Raw genomic sequence first — 12,514 nt, forward strand, 5'->3', positions numbered from 1 at the left:
CTCTTCGAGAAAGTCGGCAAATTTGATTTTCGAATTTCGCGCAGCGGCGAAAACGAAGTTCCGTCGGAAAGTATATAAACTAGTTTATATTGTATGTTTTTACACGGTAGAATAGGAATGCAACTTCCCGAGAAGTTAGAACGCATTTATATATGAAAAAATTACGTATCAAAGTGATAGTTTCTACCATTTTTATGGTTATGGAAAAAAATAATCATACAACAGGCAACTTGTTGGAAATGGGTAGTTGAAATAATAATACGTCGTAAACAACGGCATCGGCACGTTGGCAATGTAAAATATGTTTAAATAAATTCTATCTTACCAGAGCGATTGTAGGTTTCAAACTGTGCCCTTACTATGGCGCGCTTTGTTATTTTGTTCGAACTCGAGGTTCAAGTTAATCAGTTCTTGCCGTGACCGTCCCTGTGTAAACATGCGTGCGCTGTGCCGGTATCGTACCGATCTGAGATGTTTTTTTTTTAGTGTAATTATGCACGTGCACTCGGGTGTGTTATGACGTTCAATAATATAATAATTTTTTATTTATTTGGAAGTATTAGCATGCTGCGCATTTTAATGTGATCGCGCATGCGCGTGCGAATGTATTATTGCGCGTCTACTAGTGGTGCGCATGCGCGTGGGAATGTATTATTGCGCGTCTACTAGTGGTGCGCATGCGCGTGCGAATGTATTATTGCGCGTCTACTACTGATGCGCATGCGCAGTTTTTACCGCGCTCCGAACGTACACAACGTGCTGAATTGTTTATTAACGTTATTTACAAATGAAAACAAGTCTAATTGTGCGAAGACTAGTTGAAAAGCCGTGAAATCGTGTGATTTAAATTCTCAGAATAGAACTTGAACTAACGTGGAGTGACATTTCTGTGGTGACGCTGAACGGAAGGGCACCTAACCTCAATCGCAGGATGACGCAGTTCAACGATCGGTGAGTCCATTATTTTATAGTTTCTTCAACAACCAATTATGCTCTTAACTTTCTTTGTTTACAAAATTTCCGTTCCGTCGAAACGGAAACTTCAATAGAGTAAGCGACTAAAGAAATACAGAGAATTGTGAAACTACTGGTACTCTCTTGATTAACGATTCGGTTTTCATAAACGACGTACTTGAATATATTTGAAAGAACGATTAAGGGTAATCGAGCTACATTATCGGTGTTGGATTAATTATTGATTTTATGATTATTACTGGGGAGCGATGAATATTTTAGAAATCGTTATGTAAGGCGAGTATAACAGACATTCAGATACGAAGTATCCTATTTTAATCGTAGAATTACATTGAAAGGATCTTTCAGTCTCGCTGTAATTTCGTTTCCCATTGCTTCCGTATTTTTTAACAGCGGGTAATTTATTTCAATCCAGCGGTGCTCATTAATCAACTCGATAACCATCAATTTATGTCATGTACGATCGTACGACTTACGAGATTCTGCCAACAGCGTTTTCTTTAATTCATTATGACTTAATTAAAAGTCTATGCTTTCTTACAAGTACCCATTTGATTGTAACAATAGAATTTTCTTTATTGGAACATTTCAATCAATTACGCCTTCTACGTCTATAGGATGTCCGAAATGATCAATTAAATTACTACTGATCAAATAGATAATTTTATTTATAAATCGATGCTGCTGTCAGCCGCATTACGAGTGTTATGTTTATCGAGAAGCTTATGACAGGAAGATATCGAAATTTAAGTGGTGCTTGTTCGAAAGTTCGGTCAAGCTTGGCTACGAAACGCCTGGAAAGAGCCGCAAAGTCGAAGTCTGGACTTGGAAGTTGCGTTAAGTTTCGGGATACGTCTAGACGTGGCCAGCGGATACGTACGACATAAGTTTAATCTCGAATTGGACGGCGGCAAGAAGCTTTCAAGAAGTTTCGGGCATGCTGCCGGAATGTTTCGACACGCAAACACACTTACGTTTACCTTTCGCCACGAATTCCGTACGATATGCTGAAAAGATTCCAGCTTGCTTCTCGATTGCCTGGAATCCAGCATCGCTCACGCGAAAGCTGAACCTTGCACCACTGAGATCCCTGTGAAGGGAATCTCCCGGATCTCGATCTCGTTTCAAACGATTTCAATCTCCTTTTTTTTTGCTTCTTATTTCTCGGAAGTTTTCAAATTTCAAAATTTCTCATTTTCCTAACAATTTTTATTTCTTTATCAAAATCCCAGACAAACGAAAACTATAATAAAAGGAATTACCAATTTTTTTAAACGCGTTGATCCAGCAAAATTGGAAAAACTTCTACAAAATTTGATACATTCCCGTCGTGTGTATTTTGTATTTATCAAAGTGTACTCGTCAGATCGAAATAGGAGCGTTCATTGGACACGTTCATTTGAAGTATTAACCAACGATCGGAAGTGACGGTGAAACGTCAGAAAGTATCTACTAGTTTTACAGACGGCTATCATAGCCTGTGTTTTTTTTGTACTATCGATGTAAAGTCGACAGAAAATTGCTGTCGGATATCCGGTCCGGGAAATGGAACAGTGAATATTTCGAGGAAGCACTTCGGAGCGATAAATATATGTTATGTTAGTGGTAGGAGACTTTCATTCGGGTCCGAACACGTCGATAAAAGCGTTCGTCCAGCCAAGGGAGCAAGGTATCGAGGCAGCATTTGTTTATTCGAAATCGATGAAATTTGTCGCAGTGAAAATTTTATAGAGTATCGAACGAGCAGTAATAGACTGGAAATTCTGCCCGAAGGGAATCGAATTTCTATCGAGCCGGAACACTTTCAAGCGTTTGATTCTTGCGTATACGCGTCGAATGATATTGCCTCGCAACAATTGTACAAATAGGATTGTTCGAATTCATACACGGTATTTTATTTTTTTACCTTTTGTATCCTTTTTATGTTCATACATGAATTGCAGAATTTCGGAACGTTCGAACTCGGAAGATTAGAATAGAAGCTTTCAATAAATTCGACGAATTATTTCCTTTATCTTTTGTACGACTATATTTCTATGAAACTTTTCGGTCGATACATTTTTATATTGAAAATTTCTTTGATGACATAGTTACTCCATGTCTATGACTCGTTAATTGCTGCAATGTTGAGAGAATAAGTGTAACGTGCAATCGTAATTAACCACAGCTCAACGTGACAATTCCGAGTGGAGAATATTCATCTTCGCACGGAAGATTTGGTTTCTCATTTATGAACGGCACATGTTCAGCTGTAGACAATGAGACAATGCTCAGCTGTACCTCTGTTTCGCCATCTGCATCCTGCCACGTCCTTTGTGGATGAGAAACTAAATTTTGAATGGATATGCATTCGCACAATCCATGGGATTTTTGTAATATGTAGGCAAACAATCAACCACTTGATTACATTTTATTTCAATTATTCTTTCAATTTGTGACTTCAATGAGTGCAGATTTTTGAATAACAGAATTTTGCTAAATTATTTTCTATTACTTTACTGGAAGAGCTGAATGGATGAAACAATAGAATTCTTTCCATAGGTAATTAACAATGCATAGAGCATTTTACAGATGTGAAATAATTACTTACATTACAAGAGAAGGAAGTATGCTTCGATAAGTTTTCTTTTCACAATCATAATCCCATCATTTCTTCCCGGAAGAACAGTTTCTCGGTTTGACCATTTCTGCCCATTAAATTAGGAATAATTTTCTGGCATGATAAATGCATTCGAATTCCGACGGGCAAGTCGGTATTCGACCCAAATTGCGAGTCGTAAATAATCGTTGGAAAACGGGCCCGACAAGAAGGCAGCAGATTCGCGTCGAATCCGCGTTGTCGCGTCTCCTCGTTCCGTCCTCATTTTCCGCCGTTTGATTTATCGTCGCGTTACTTGAAGCGTCGTTGGAAAATATTATACGTCGATCGTGCATATTCCTCGCGGAGGACGATCGTACGCGAGCCGTGTAAATAATGTAAAGCTTGGAAAAAAGCGTTTCGATCGTGTTCTCGTAAACCGTTTTTTGCGGCCCGCGTGCCATTCCGCTCGATCGTTTATGAAACGCTCGCCTCGCCTCGTTGCCCGTAAAAATCTTCCCATTGAAAACGAACGACACGTTGTAGAATGTTATTCCTCTATTCGCGAGAAATATTTATAAACGTTTCGATTGTAGTCATTACATTGATAGCGTGTTGCGTTCAACGTACCGCGTGCAATGATTGAAAGATAAATTTGAAAGCGTATAAAAAGAGAGAGAGAGTGAAATTGAAGTTGTGGAAAAGTAGCTGAAAAGACTCGGAGGTGCAAAAATTCTGTATATAACAGAGCTTTGTCCATCGAGATCCGCGTGTTTGGGGCAACGAACATTCACCGAGTGCAATTATTCCCCAAGACGGAGATAATTCGACGAATTCGCGTAAGGCTATTCTTAATCCGGCTTATCCGACGTACCTTTGTCCCCGTTCAGAAACTTGCCGGGAAACCGGCCCCTTTCTGCACCCTATTTCCGCCCCTTACCGCCGCCCTCGTCCCTTCGCGGCGACTAATCTTCTTGGGTGCTAAGCTTCTGATCAGAGATTGCGGCGGTCGCTCGGTAGTCACCCCGTAACGGCAAGTCAATCACAAGAAACGTGCGAATTTATTACATTGAATTCGGGGTATCAATGTTTGGCCAGCTCTCAAGAACTTTGAATTGCCAGCATTAACTCGTCGTCGTTTAACAATTTTCCTGTTGATAGAGAATCGAATGAAATAAAAAAAAAATAATTTTATTTACCGTTATAGAAAATGGTAGAAAATCAAATCGTACATCGGATGATTGATTTTCATTAAAGCACATTTCGTTGTTAACGTCCCAGATTTGTTAGCTACGATTACTGCTGACGCAGGAACGAGTCTTTCCTCGGTGTTACCGGATCGTGTTTCTCTGCTGAAACTTTCCGCTATTAAACTTACGTCTACGCCTTTCGCGTGTAATCCAATCCATCGAGAGCGTGTTGTTGATCAGCGCGGTTGAAGATTGAGCACCTGTATGCTGCGGGTAGAAAGTTTATTGTCCTGGCTAATCAATCTACCCCTTTCAATAACCAGCGTGTATATGCTCGCGTGTATTCTCTTTCCATTCTTCGAATTAACAAACACCGAGACGTGAGAAAAGAAAGAACAGCGTAGGAACATTAAAATTTAATTGTCCGTGTTACAACCCCCTAACGCTGCAAATTACGAAAGAAACGCGAAGCGAAAGTATAATGAATGCATGTAATATAATCACAGTCTCCTATAATTAAACCTTGCGATATAATTTTCCGACCTGGATCCAAGGATCCGCCATAAACCTTAAATTTCACGCGACACGAAACGTGTGAAACACCTGCTGCGATGAATCATAGCGGCGGAGCTCCTCGTTTCGATATACACCGTGGTACAATTAACTTCCATGAATTACACTTAATCACCCCGTACTCTCATCGTCAGATATCCCAGTTGCAAGTGCAACGGGATGGAGAGGAAGCTCGTCAAAGCGTCGTTCGTTGTAACCCGGAGAACCGGAGGTATCGTTCGCGGTAACCGAGGACAATTTCAATACCTAATCTCAGTGACAAACGGAGGGTACGTACAAGTAACCCAAACAATGGCTACCATTCGAGGTTGATGGGTTCGTGTAAAAGGAAGCTGCATGTTCGATCCGCTTGAAATTCCATTCGGAATTACAATCTCTCGAACGACTACGCCTTTCTCTCGTAAGCGAAGCAAACGTTGGATAGGAGATCGGTAAGGTAGCGAGAAAGGAAGTTCGGCTGGTCGAGGGACAGGAAAGGCAGGGTGAATTTTCGTTGAATCCCGCGGACACGAGTTTCGCTGTCGGTCGGACCTCGTCAAAGCTATCCCCCGCGACATTACCGGAAATTGCGGACACTGCCTTTCCCAAGTCGACTGGCAGTCCGGTTGCGGCACGAAGTGCACGAGTTTTGCGGCGAATTCGACAGCTTGTATGCATTATACGCGCAGGTGTCCGTGCCGGTGGTCCGCTTTCTGCTTGTGGAAACAAGAATAGCCCCCTTTTGTGTACGCTCTGCACATCTCGCGACTACATTAATTAAATACATGCTCTCTCTCTCTTTCTCTCTTTCTCGTTTACCCTTTAACCAACCGAATGCTCTCCACCTTTGATTGCCCATGAAGTTCCTATTGTATCCTAGATGACCGAGACCTCGCGGCTACCCTCGAGTACGATGTTTTAATGAAAACTCTCTACTCTGGTCGGTTGAACGGCTCCTATTCATCAACGGGATCATACTTTGATCTTGCACTTGCAGTTTCGTGTTTCGATCTCCTCCTGTACGCACCGTTTATTTTTGCTAACGTTGACCCTGGCTTTTCTAGTATATCCTTGACGCGATTTAGAATCTTCTTTAGGTTTGCGTAGATTTCGATTATATACTGGTAATGAACTTTTCAATTTGTAACATCAAAAGCCAGGTGTATTGATCTTCAAGTTTTTGTTTAAAATCCTCTATGAGCTAAGTTTAAGAATATTATTTTTGAATGATTTATTAGAAATAAACGGAAGGATTTTCTGTGATTTTAAGAGTGCACTCTCAAGGTGTTAAGGATTAAAAAATAGTGGATTAAAATAGATTCCATATAAAACTCAGAATTGGGCTGAGAGGGTAAAGTATTTGGTATGAGAATATTTCGGTCGCAAGGTAATAATTTATTTCATGTAGAAAGAGAAACGGTAAATCGTGCATATGATAACAAGAATGAATAGAAATGATTAAAAAGCTGGGCTCAACCGGAAATCTGAATTTCTATTAATAATCCTTTGAGGAGGAGCGGGTAATCGTGCTTTCGAAATGACGACTGCTGCTTGCGATGCTAATTCCTTGTCCATCTGCTTCCTAATCGGATCTTCCTGTTACGCTCGGGAGAAAAGTTTGAACCGCACTGCGACTCCGTAGAGGAGCGAACATTCGCGAGCAAGACAGACCGAGTAACCTGCATTCTTGGCGAAATTGCCATCAAGCCTTTTCCTTGCAGTCTGCCTTTCAGAGGGACACGATGGAATTGCATTTGTGACACGGGACACCGACACCTTTTCACGGTCGTTGGAAAACCTACGCTCCCTTTGGGACGCGTACACCAATGTCGCGTTGGTTGGGTGCATTATTAAATGTTCGGAACTGAGATACTGACCGTATCGACCAAACTATTTTCTTTCGCATTGTTAAAAATTGAAATTCCATTTAAATTATTTGTTATTTCAACCCCTTTGTGTTTATTCCCTTCTTCGATATTCTCACGTTGTTTCTTTTTATGCGGCAGCATTTTATGTGGCAGTCGGTATCTTTTTCACAAGCGATAACCACCTCGTTTATAGTAATCGCGATTGACAACGTTTGGCAAGGAATACCACGGAACGATAGTTTCATCCCCTGGAAATGAACGCTGTAACACTTTGCTAAGCTATACCGCGACATGCACGTTATCGCTGTCATAACGTGCTCGTATCATCATTACGTTCGTTGATTCGAGTACCATGACTTCGTCGTTCGATCCTTTGTAATCCTAGAGGCGCATTTAGATGGGCAATAACGAAGAACGATCGCTCGTGCCAACGATTTCGGTGAATTGAATCGTAGCTTCCAGGGAATTAACTTGGTAAATAACGTAATACAATTTTCTCAAATCTGTCTATTCTTTATTTACTTTTTCAAAAAACTTTTCTATTCTTCGTACCATTTTTCAATTTGCAAACAAGAAATCCGTTTGAACACTAATCAGAGCAGTTCCATCGTTGTTCGAGCGAAAAGCCCATAGGTGCGGGCTGGTGCTAGCGGCTCGATTTCAAAGTGAGATTTCGGGAAAAGATGCAGGTAAACAAACACGAGGCTCGCTTAGAAGGCGGGAGCAAGCAGGAGCGAGGAGAGGAAGGAAAGATCGTGGAGAAAGATGGAAAGAGATAGTTGGATGAGGGTAGAGGGAAAAGTCCAGGGGTGGCTGGTGCGCGGGCGCGGCTTTGCGGGTCAGAGTGCGCCGGGTATATAACCGGGCGGATGCCGTCGTCCTTTAGTCTTGCGCTTATCGTCATCGTGACGATCCGCTCGGATTCCACGAGCAAGCGGTCGCGTGTTCGCGATGTACGATCGACGATCGGTAATCTTCGTTCGCGCGTTCGTTAAGTTTTAGCCGCTTCGAGGTTAGTTCGTTCGGTGACGCTGTGAGGTGAACTTCGTTCGCGCATCGACGTGGATCTAATTGAAAAATCCTTCGATCGACTCGTGTAAAATATCCGATATCGGATCTTTGCTGATCAATTATAGTTAATAAACACGAACATGTCTCTTCGAGTCTCGGGGATAAGTGACGCGTCAACCTGTTGTAACCTTGTATCGGGTACGCCATAGAGGCGTGTAAACAATTCATTGAAGACCTTACGTAGAAGGGACAGTGCGGTGGAAACTTACGACGATTATTGTTCGCTATTCGCCTGTCGAAAAGGTATCTTTCGAGAGAAGACGTGGAAGTAAAAGATTCTCGTACGAGTGCTGTCAAGGGAGCGGAAAGAAAATGGTACCGGACCAGAGATTCGATTGTCCGACGCGAGAGGCCGCGAAATGTGGAGCGTGAAAGTAGCACGGTTGAATGGTGGAAGAATCGAAACTCTGGAGTAGCGGAAACGAAGGGCGGAGAAGGGAAAAAGGAAGAAAAGAAGGAAACGAAAGAAGGTACTGCAGGGAATTCGAAGCTGTGCCTCCGGTCACTTGCGACTAGCCGTGTGTATGCATAGGAAAACCGTGGTAATAGAAGAGCCCCAGCCAGCACGACGCGTATCTGGGTCATACAGCCGCTTCCCTTTCGCACGCGTCTCTCTGCTCTGTGCTCGTTTCCCATAATTTTGTGAGATTCGCTGGTACCATCGTACGTCGATTTACCGTCAGAACGAACGTATCCTTTGTTATTCTTAGATCGAAAACGAAAAAACATGCAATTACGTGTAACGAGAAAACACGACAAAGAAACGTCCTGCATGAAAGTTCGCTGGAACACTTTCACATAGACGGATAGAAAATGGAACGGAAAGCGGTGGCGTGAAGCGTGTTGTACAAAGTTCCTAGATGTCGATATTCGTGGGGGAATAATCGCAAAAAAACGCGGAAACGGGAGCAGACTTAAAGGGAACTCGGTTTTCCACGAGCCCGTGCACGGTTCGTTGACGTTCAAGATCTAGAGAGTCGTTGCACGCGAGCTCTCGTTTCGACTTCTTTGTTGAGCGCGGCGGTTTGTCGGATCGCCGCGCTTGGTTAAATCGTTTGCGTAGACGAACGAGGTTGTCGCGTAACAGTTTCGATGCCGGCGATGGTAACGAGCTGTTACATCGTCACCGGATGGAAAGCAGGATATCGAAGAGGGAAAAAAACAGAGTGGTGACCGTGGAGCTAGATTCCCGCGGGGACAATCCCGGACGAACGAGCCACCACGCGAGGAACTATTATCTGTGTGGAAGAGCAATCAGCTCACGCGAAACCCGTTTCTCTTTAGAGCGGACACATCGGACGCGCCGGCACGGTAAATAATGAACCTCCGCAGTCATTTATCAAGCTCACCGCGAGGCCAACGAATGCTCAAAGTAGCCCGGTTGAAGTAAATGGAAGAGTGCAACGCGAGCTGACGGCAGGTAGCAAAGCGCGCCCGCCGATCCCAGCTGGATTTCGCTCGCAAGAAAAATAAGACCGTCACTCGACGTTGCTCACGGTATCTCGATCGAACGTACTTACCTTTCGTGATCGTGTTCGGGGGTCGGTTCAAGGTAACGAACCTGGTCGTCTAATTACAAACCAGGAAGTCTCCTCGAGTCTCGACGATTCGTGTCTCGTCCGTTCGTATGTACACAAACGTTCGATGTCGGTGTTGTGGCTGTCTTTGAGATGCGATCAACGGCCGAATCGTGCTACGGTCAACCGCGTCCTTGTTCTGCGAGGTTTTATCAACGCGACAGATAACGCCGTTCCGAGAGGGTTCGTGGCTCCATGAAAGTGATCATCACCGAGGATCGTGGCCGAACGTTAACTCCGTTTTGTGCGACGGTGTAGTTCGGGTTTCGGTGAATCATGCGGCGACGAAACAACAGCAACGTCGGTTGTTGCTGCCAGAGCAACAAGAGATCCGGTCGCGCCGGTTACAACGACGCGGACGGAAACGAACCACCCGGTTGGTGCTTGTACACGAGCGTGGCTCTGGTAGCCGTTGCTTGTTACCTGAACGCGTTAAACGGTGATTTCGTGCACGACGACATACCAGCGGTGGTGAGGAACAAGGACGTGCTCGCTCAAACACCTTGGACCAGCGTCCTCAAGGATGACTTCTGGGGTACGCCTATGCACGACATCAACAGCCACAAGAGTTACAGACCTTTGACCACCCTCACCTTCCGGTGAGTCATTTTTCTTTTTTTTATTATTAATAGACAGACGATGTCAGTGATTATTGTATGGATTATTATTGTAATTCTTTGTAAGATTTTTAAAAGAACTTTCATATTTCTGTTAAGTAGAATATATTAGGTATACTTTTCTACGTTTTAATTAAAGATTTATTTTTAAAAAGTCGTGCTAATTTTTATCGTTATATTCTCGCGCCACTTTTTAAACACATCGAAGCGTGGGAAAATGTTGAAATTTAAAATAGTAATTAAGAAGGCTTAATGCTAAAGGCACCTAATATGTTTTTACACAGCAACAATTAATCTCGAAGAGGTGTTTTAAATATTAATGAAATTCTAATATTCTCACACATATGGTAAACGTTACAAACTGCTTGTGATATAAAACGAGAACAAGGTTAAAAAAGTGACGAGATCGATGAAAATTTCCGTAAGTGGTTGACATGGAACCCGGGCAATCAACAACGCTATATCATTAACACCAATTCGTTGCACGGTTAAAATTAGTAGACAGGTTTGTAATTAAAGTTACGTATTCGGAATAAATTAGCACGAGCGTGATCGTTTCATTGTGTTATCGCGAATAGTATAATTATACGTTGCGTTCCGTTTCAAAGTCGGGTTAAAGCGCGATCGTTTCCAGTCGATTCTCTACGACATTTCGAAAATCTAGATCGTAGAAAGGTGTACGGTTATCTCGTGAATTTCAAACGAACCGCTTGTAACGCGTCGCGAACGTTCGTGTACCTCGAATCCTCTATCTAATTACCTGTAACAATACTTCCAGACGTCTGGCACGGTTACTTCATTCAACGGATCCGTCAAGCTTGTCTTTAATTTTAATTAAATGAATCTCACGCCGCGTCGCGTTTCTTCCTAGCTAATGACAGGTTCAACTCGGGGAGTACTTTAGCTTTGATATTAAATAACAAGGAAACACAAGCACGTTACGCAATTGATTTTAATGAAGTTTTCAGAAAAGTACTCTGAACTGCATTCCTATAACAATGATAGAATAACGGGCTGATCATAAATACGAAAGCGTGTAAATGCATAAAGTTTCTGCAACTATAGAATCATAATTTCATGGTCAACCTCTATCGTTTCTTCTACTTTATTCTATACACCATCGTTCTATCGCAATTACATAAGTTAAATTGATCTCTATGCTTGTAATTTCTAACTTCTCTGTATATTGAAGGTGATAATAGGTATTCCATTTATTGTACGTATAAGCATTCCATACTCGCCGAAAATGTTGGCATTGTCGTAGTATATTCTATCATCAATCGTTCGCATGTTATTTGATAACAAATTCTGCCATGTAAACAGGTATCCGAAAAAGGTATTTGTTTAAAAACGTAGAACAGCTTCCATGGAAACGTATACCTATATGTAAACTAGTCGGTTAAAAAAAATATAGATGAATTGGAAGTTTTATATTTCACCGTCATAACAAATATTATTCAACGCGTCGAATATCTATATTTCGTACTCGACAAAAACTACCCTTGTGGAAAGATGTGAAAAAAAACGAAAAAGGTCGCGGAAAAAACTGGAAACAATAATCCATAGTTTCAGAATGAAACTGTTAGAATGAAAAATTAAAACATGATTTCTTTTATGAAAAGGGTTGATATTCAGAACAACAAACCATTTCCAAGAAAGCCACTCTTTTGTTGAATTCAAACGAAAAAAAAACTGCTCTCCTCCTCTTTTACGTTCACCGTTCACCCTCCATAACGATAGAAAATTGCTCAATTACACCGTTAGTCTAGCAGGTTCGGTTCTCCGATCGTGTGAATCTACACGACACATCTGCATCGGACAATTTCTCCACCGACTCTGTATTGATTCTCTCGGCTTGAACGGAGAATGGAAAATTACGGTGGTGCGTGTCCGATGTAGTAGGTAGCCAGTGCCGTATGGTCGGTCATGGGTCCGTCCGGTGGTGGTTAGGCGCGGGTTGGAAGGGGTGTGACAAGAACCTGACCACGAGAAACTGTTGGGACACCGTCGTGTTACATTGTATCCGTGATACGCGACGAGGCCGTATGCTTTCCGGTTAGCGGCGATTTGATGCATGGATACCAGT

The 12,514-nt window shown here is 42.4% G+C and overlaps 1 protein-coding gene across 3 annotated transcripts in view; it reads left to right on the plus strand.

Moving 5' to 3' along the window:
- Positions 1–733: 733 nt before the first annotated feature.
- Positions 734–12,514, plus strand: part of LOC117611906 (protein O-mannosyl-transferase TMTC1-like) — a 156,958-nt gene continuing 145,177 nt past the window's right edge. For 2 of the 3 annotated variants that reach the window (XR_013062932.1, XM_034340361.2), the window contains exon 1: positions 6,865–10,410. Coding sequence is in view for 1 of the 3 variants with exons in the window: in XM_034340361.2 (XP_034196252.1) it covers positions 10,088–10,410 (323 nt within the window). In the remaining 2 variants the exon portion in view is untranslated. Of the gene's footprint in view, positions 952–6,864; positions 10,411–12,514 lie in introns of those variants that run through there. The other variant, XR_013062933.1, reaches the window with a different exon arrangement.

The sequence above is a fragment of the Osmia lignaria genome, chromosome 10 (genome assembly GCF_051020975.1).
Source record: "Osmia lignaria lignaria isolate PbOS001 chromosome 10, iyOsmLign1, whole genome shotgun sequence".
Taxonomy (NCBI): Eukaryota; Metazoa; Arthropoda; class Insecta; order Hymenoptera; family Megachilidae; genus Osmia; species Osmia lignaria.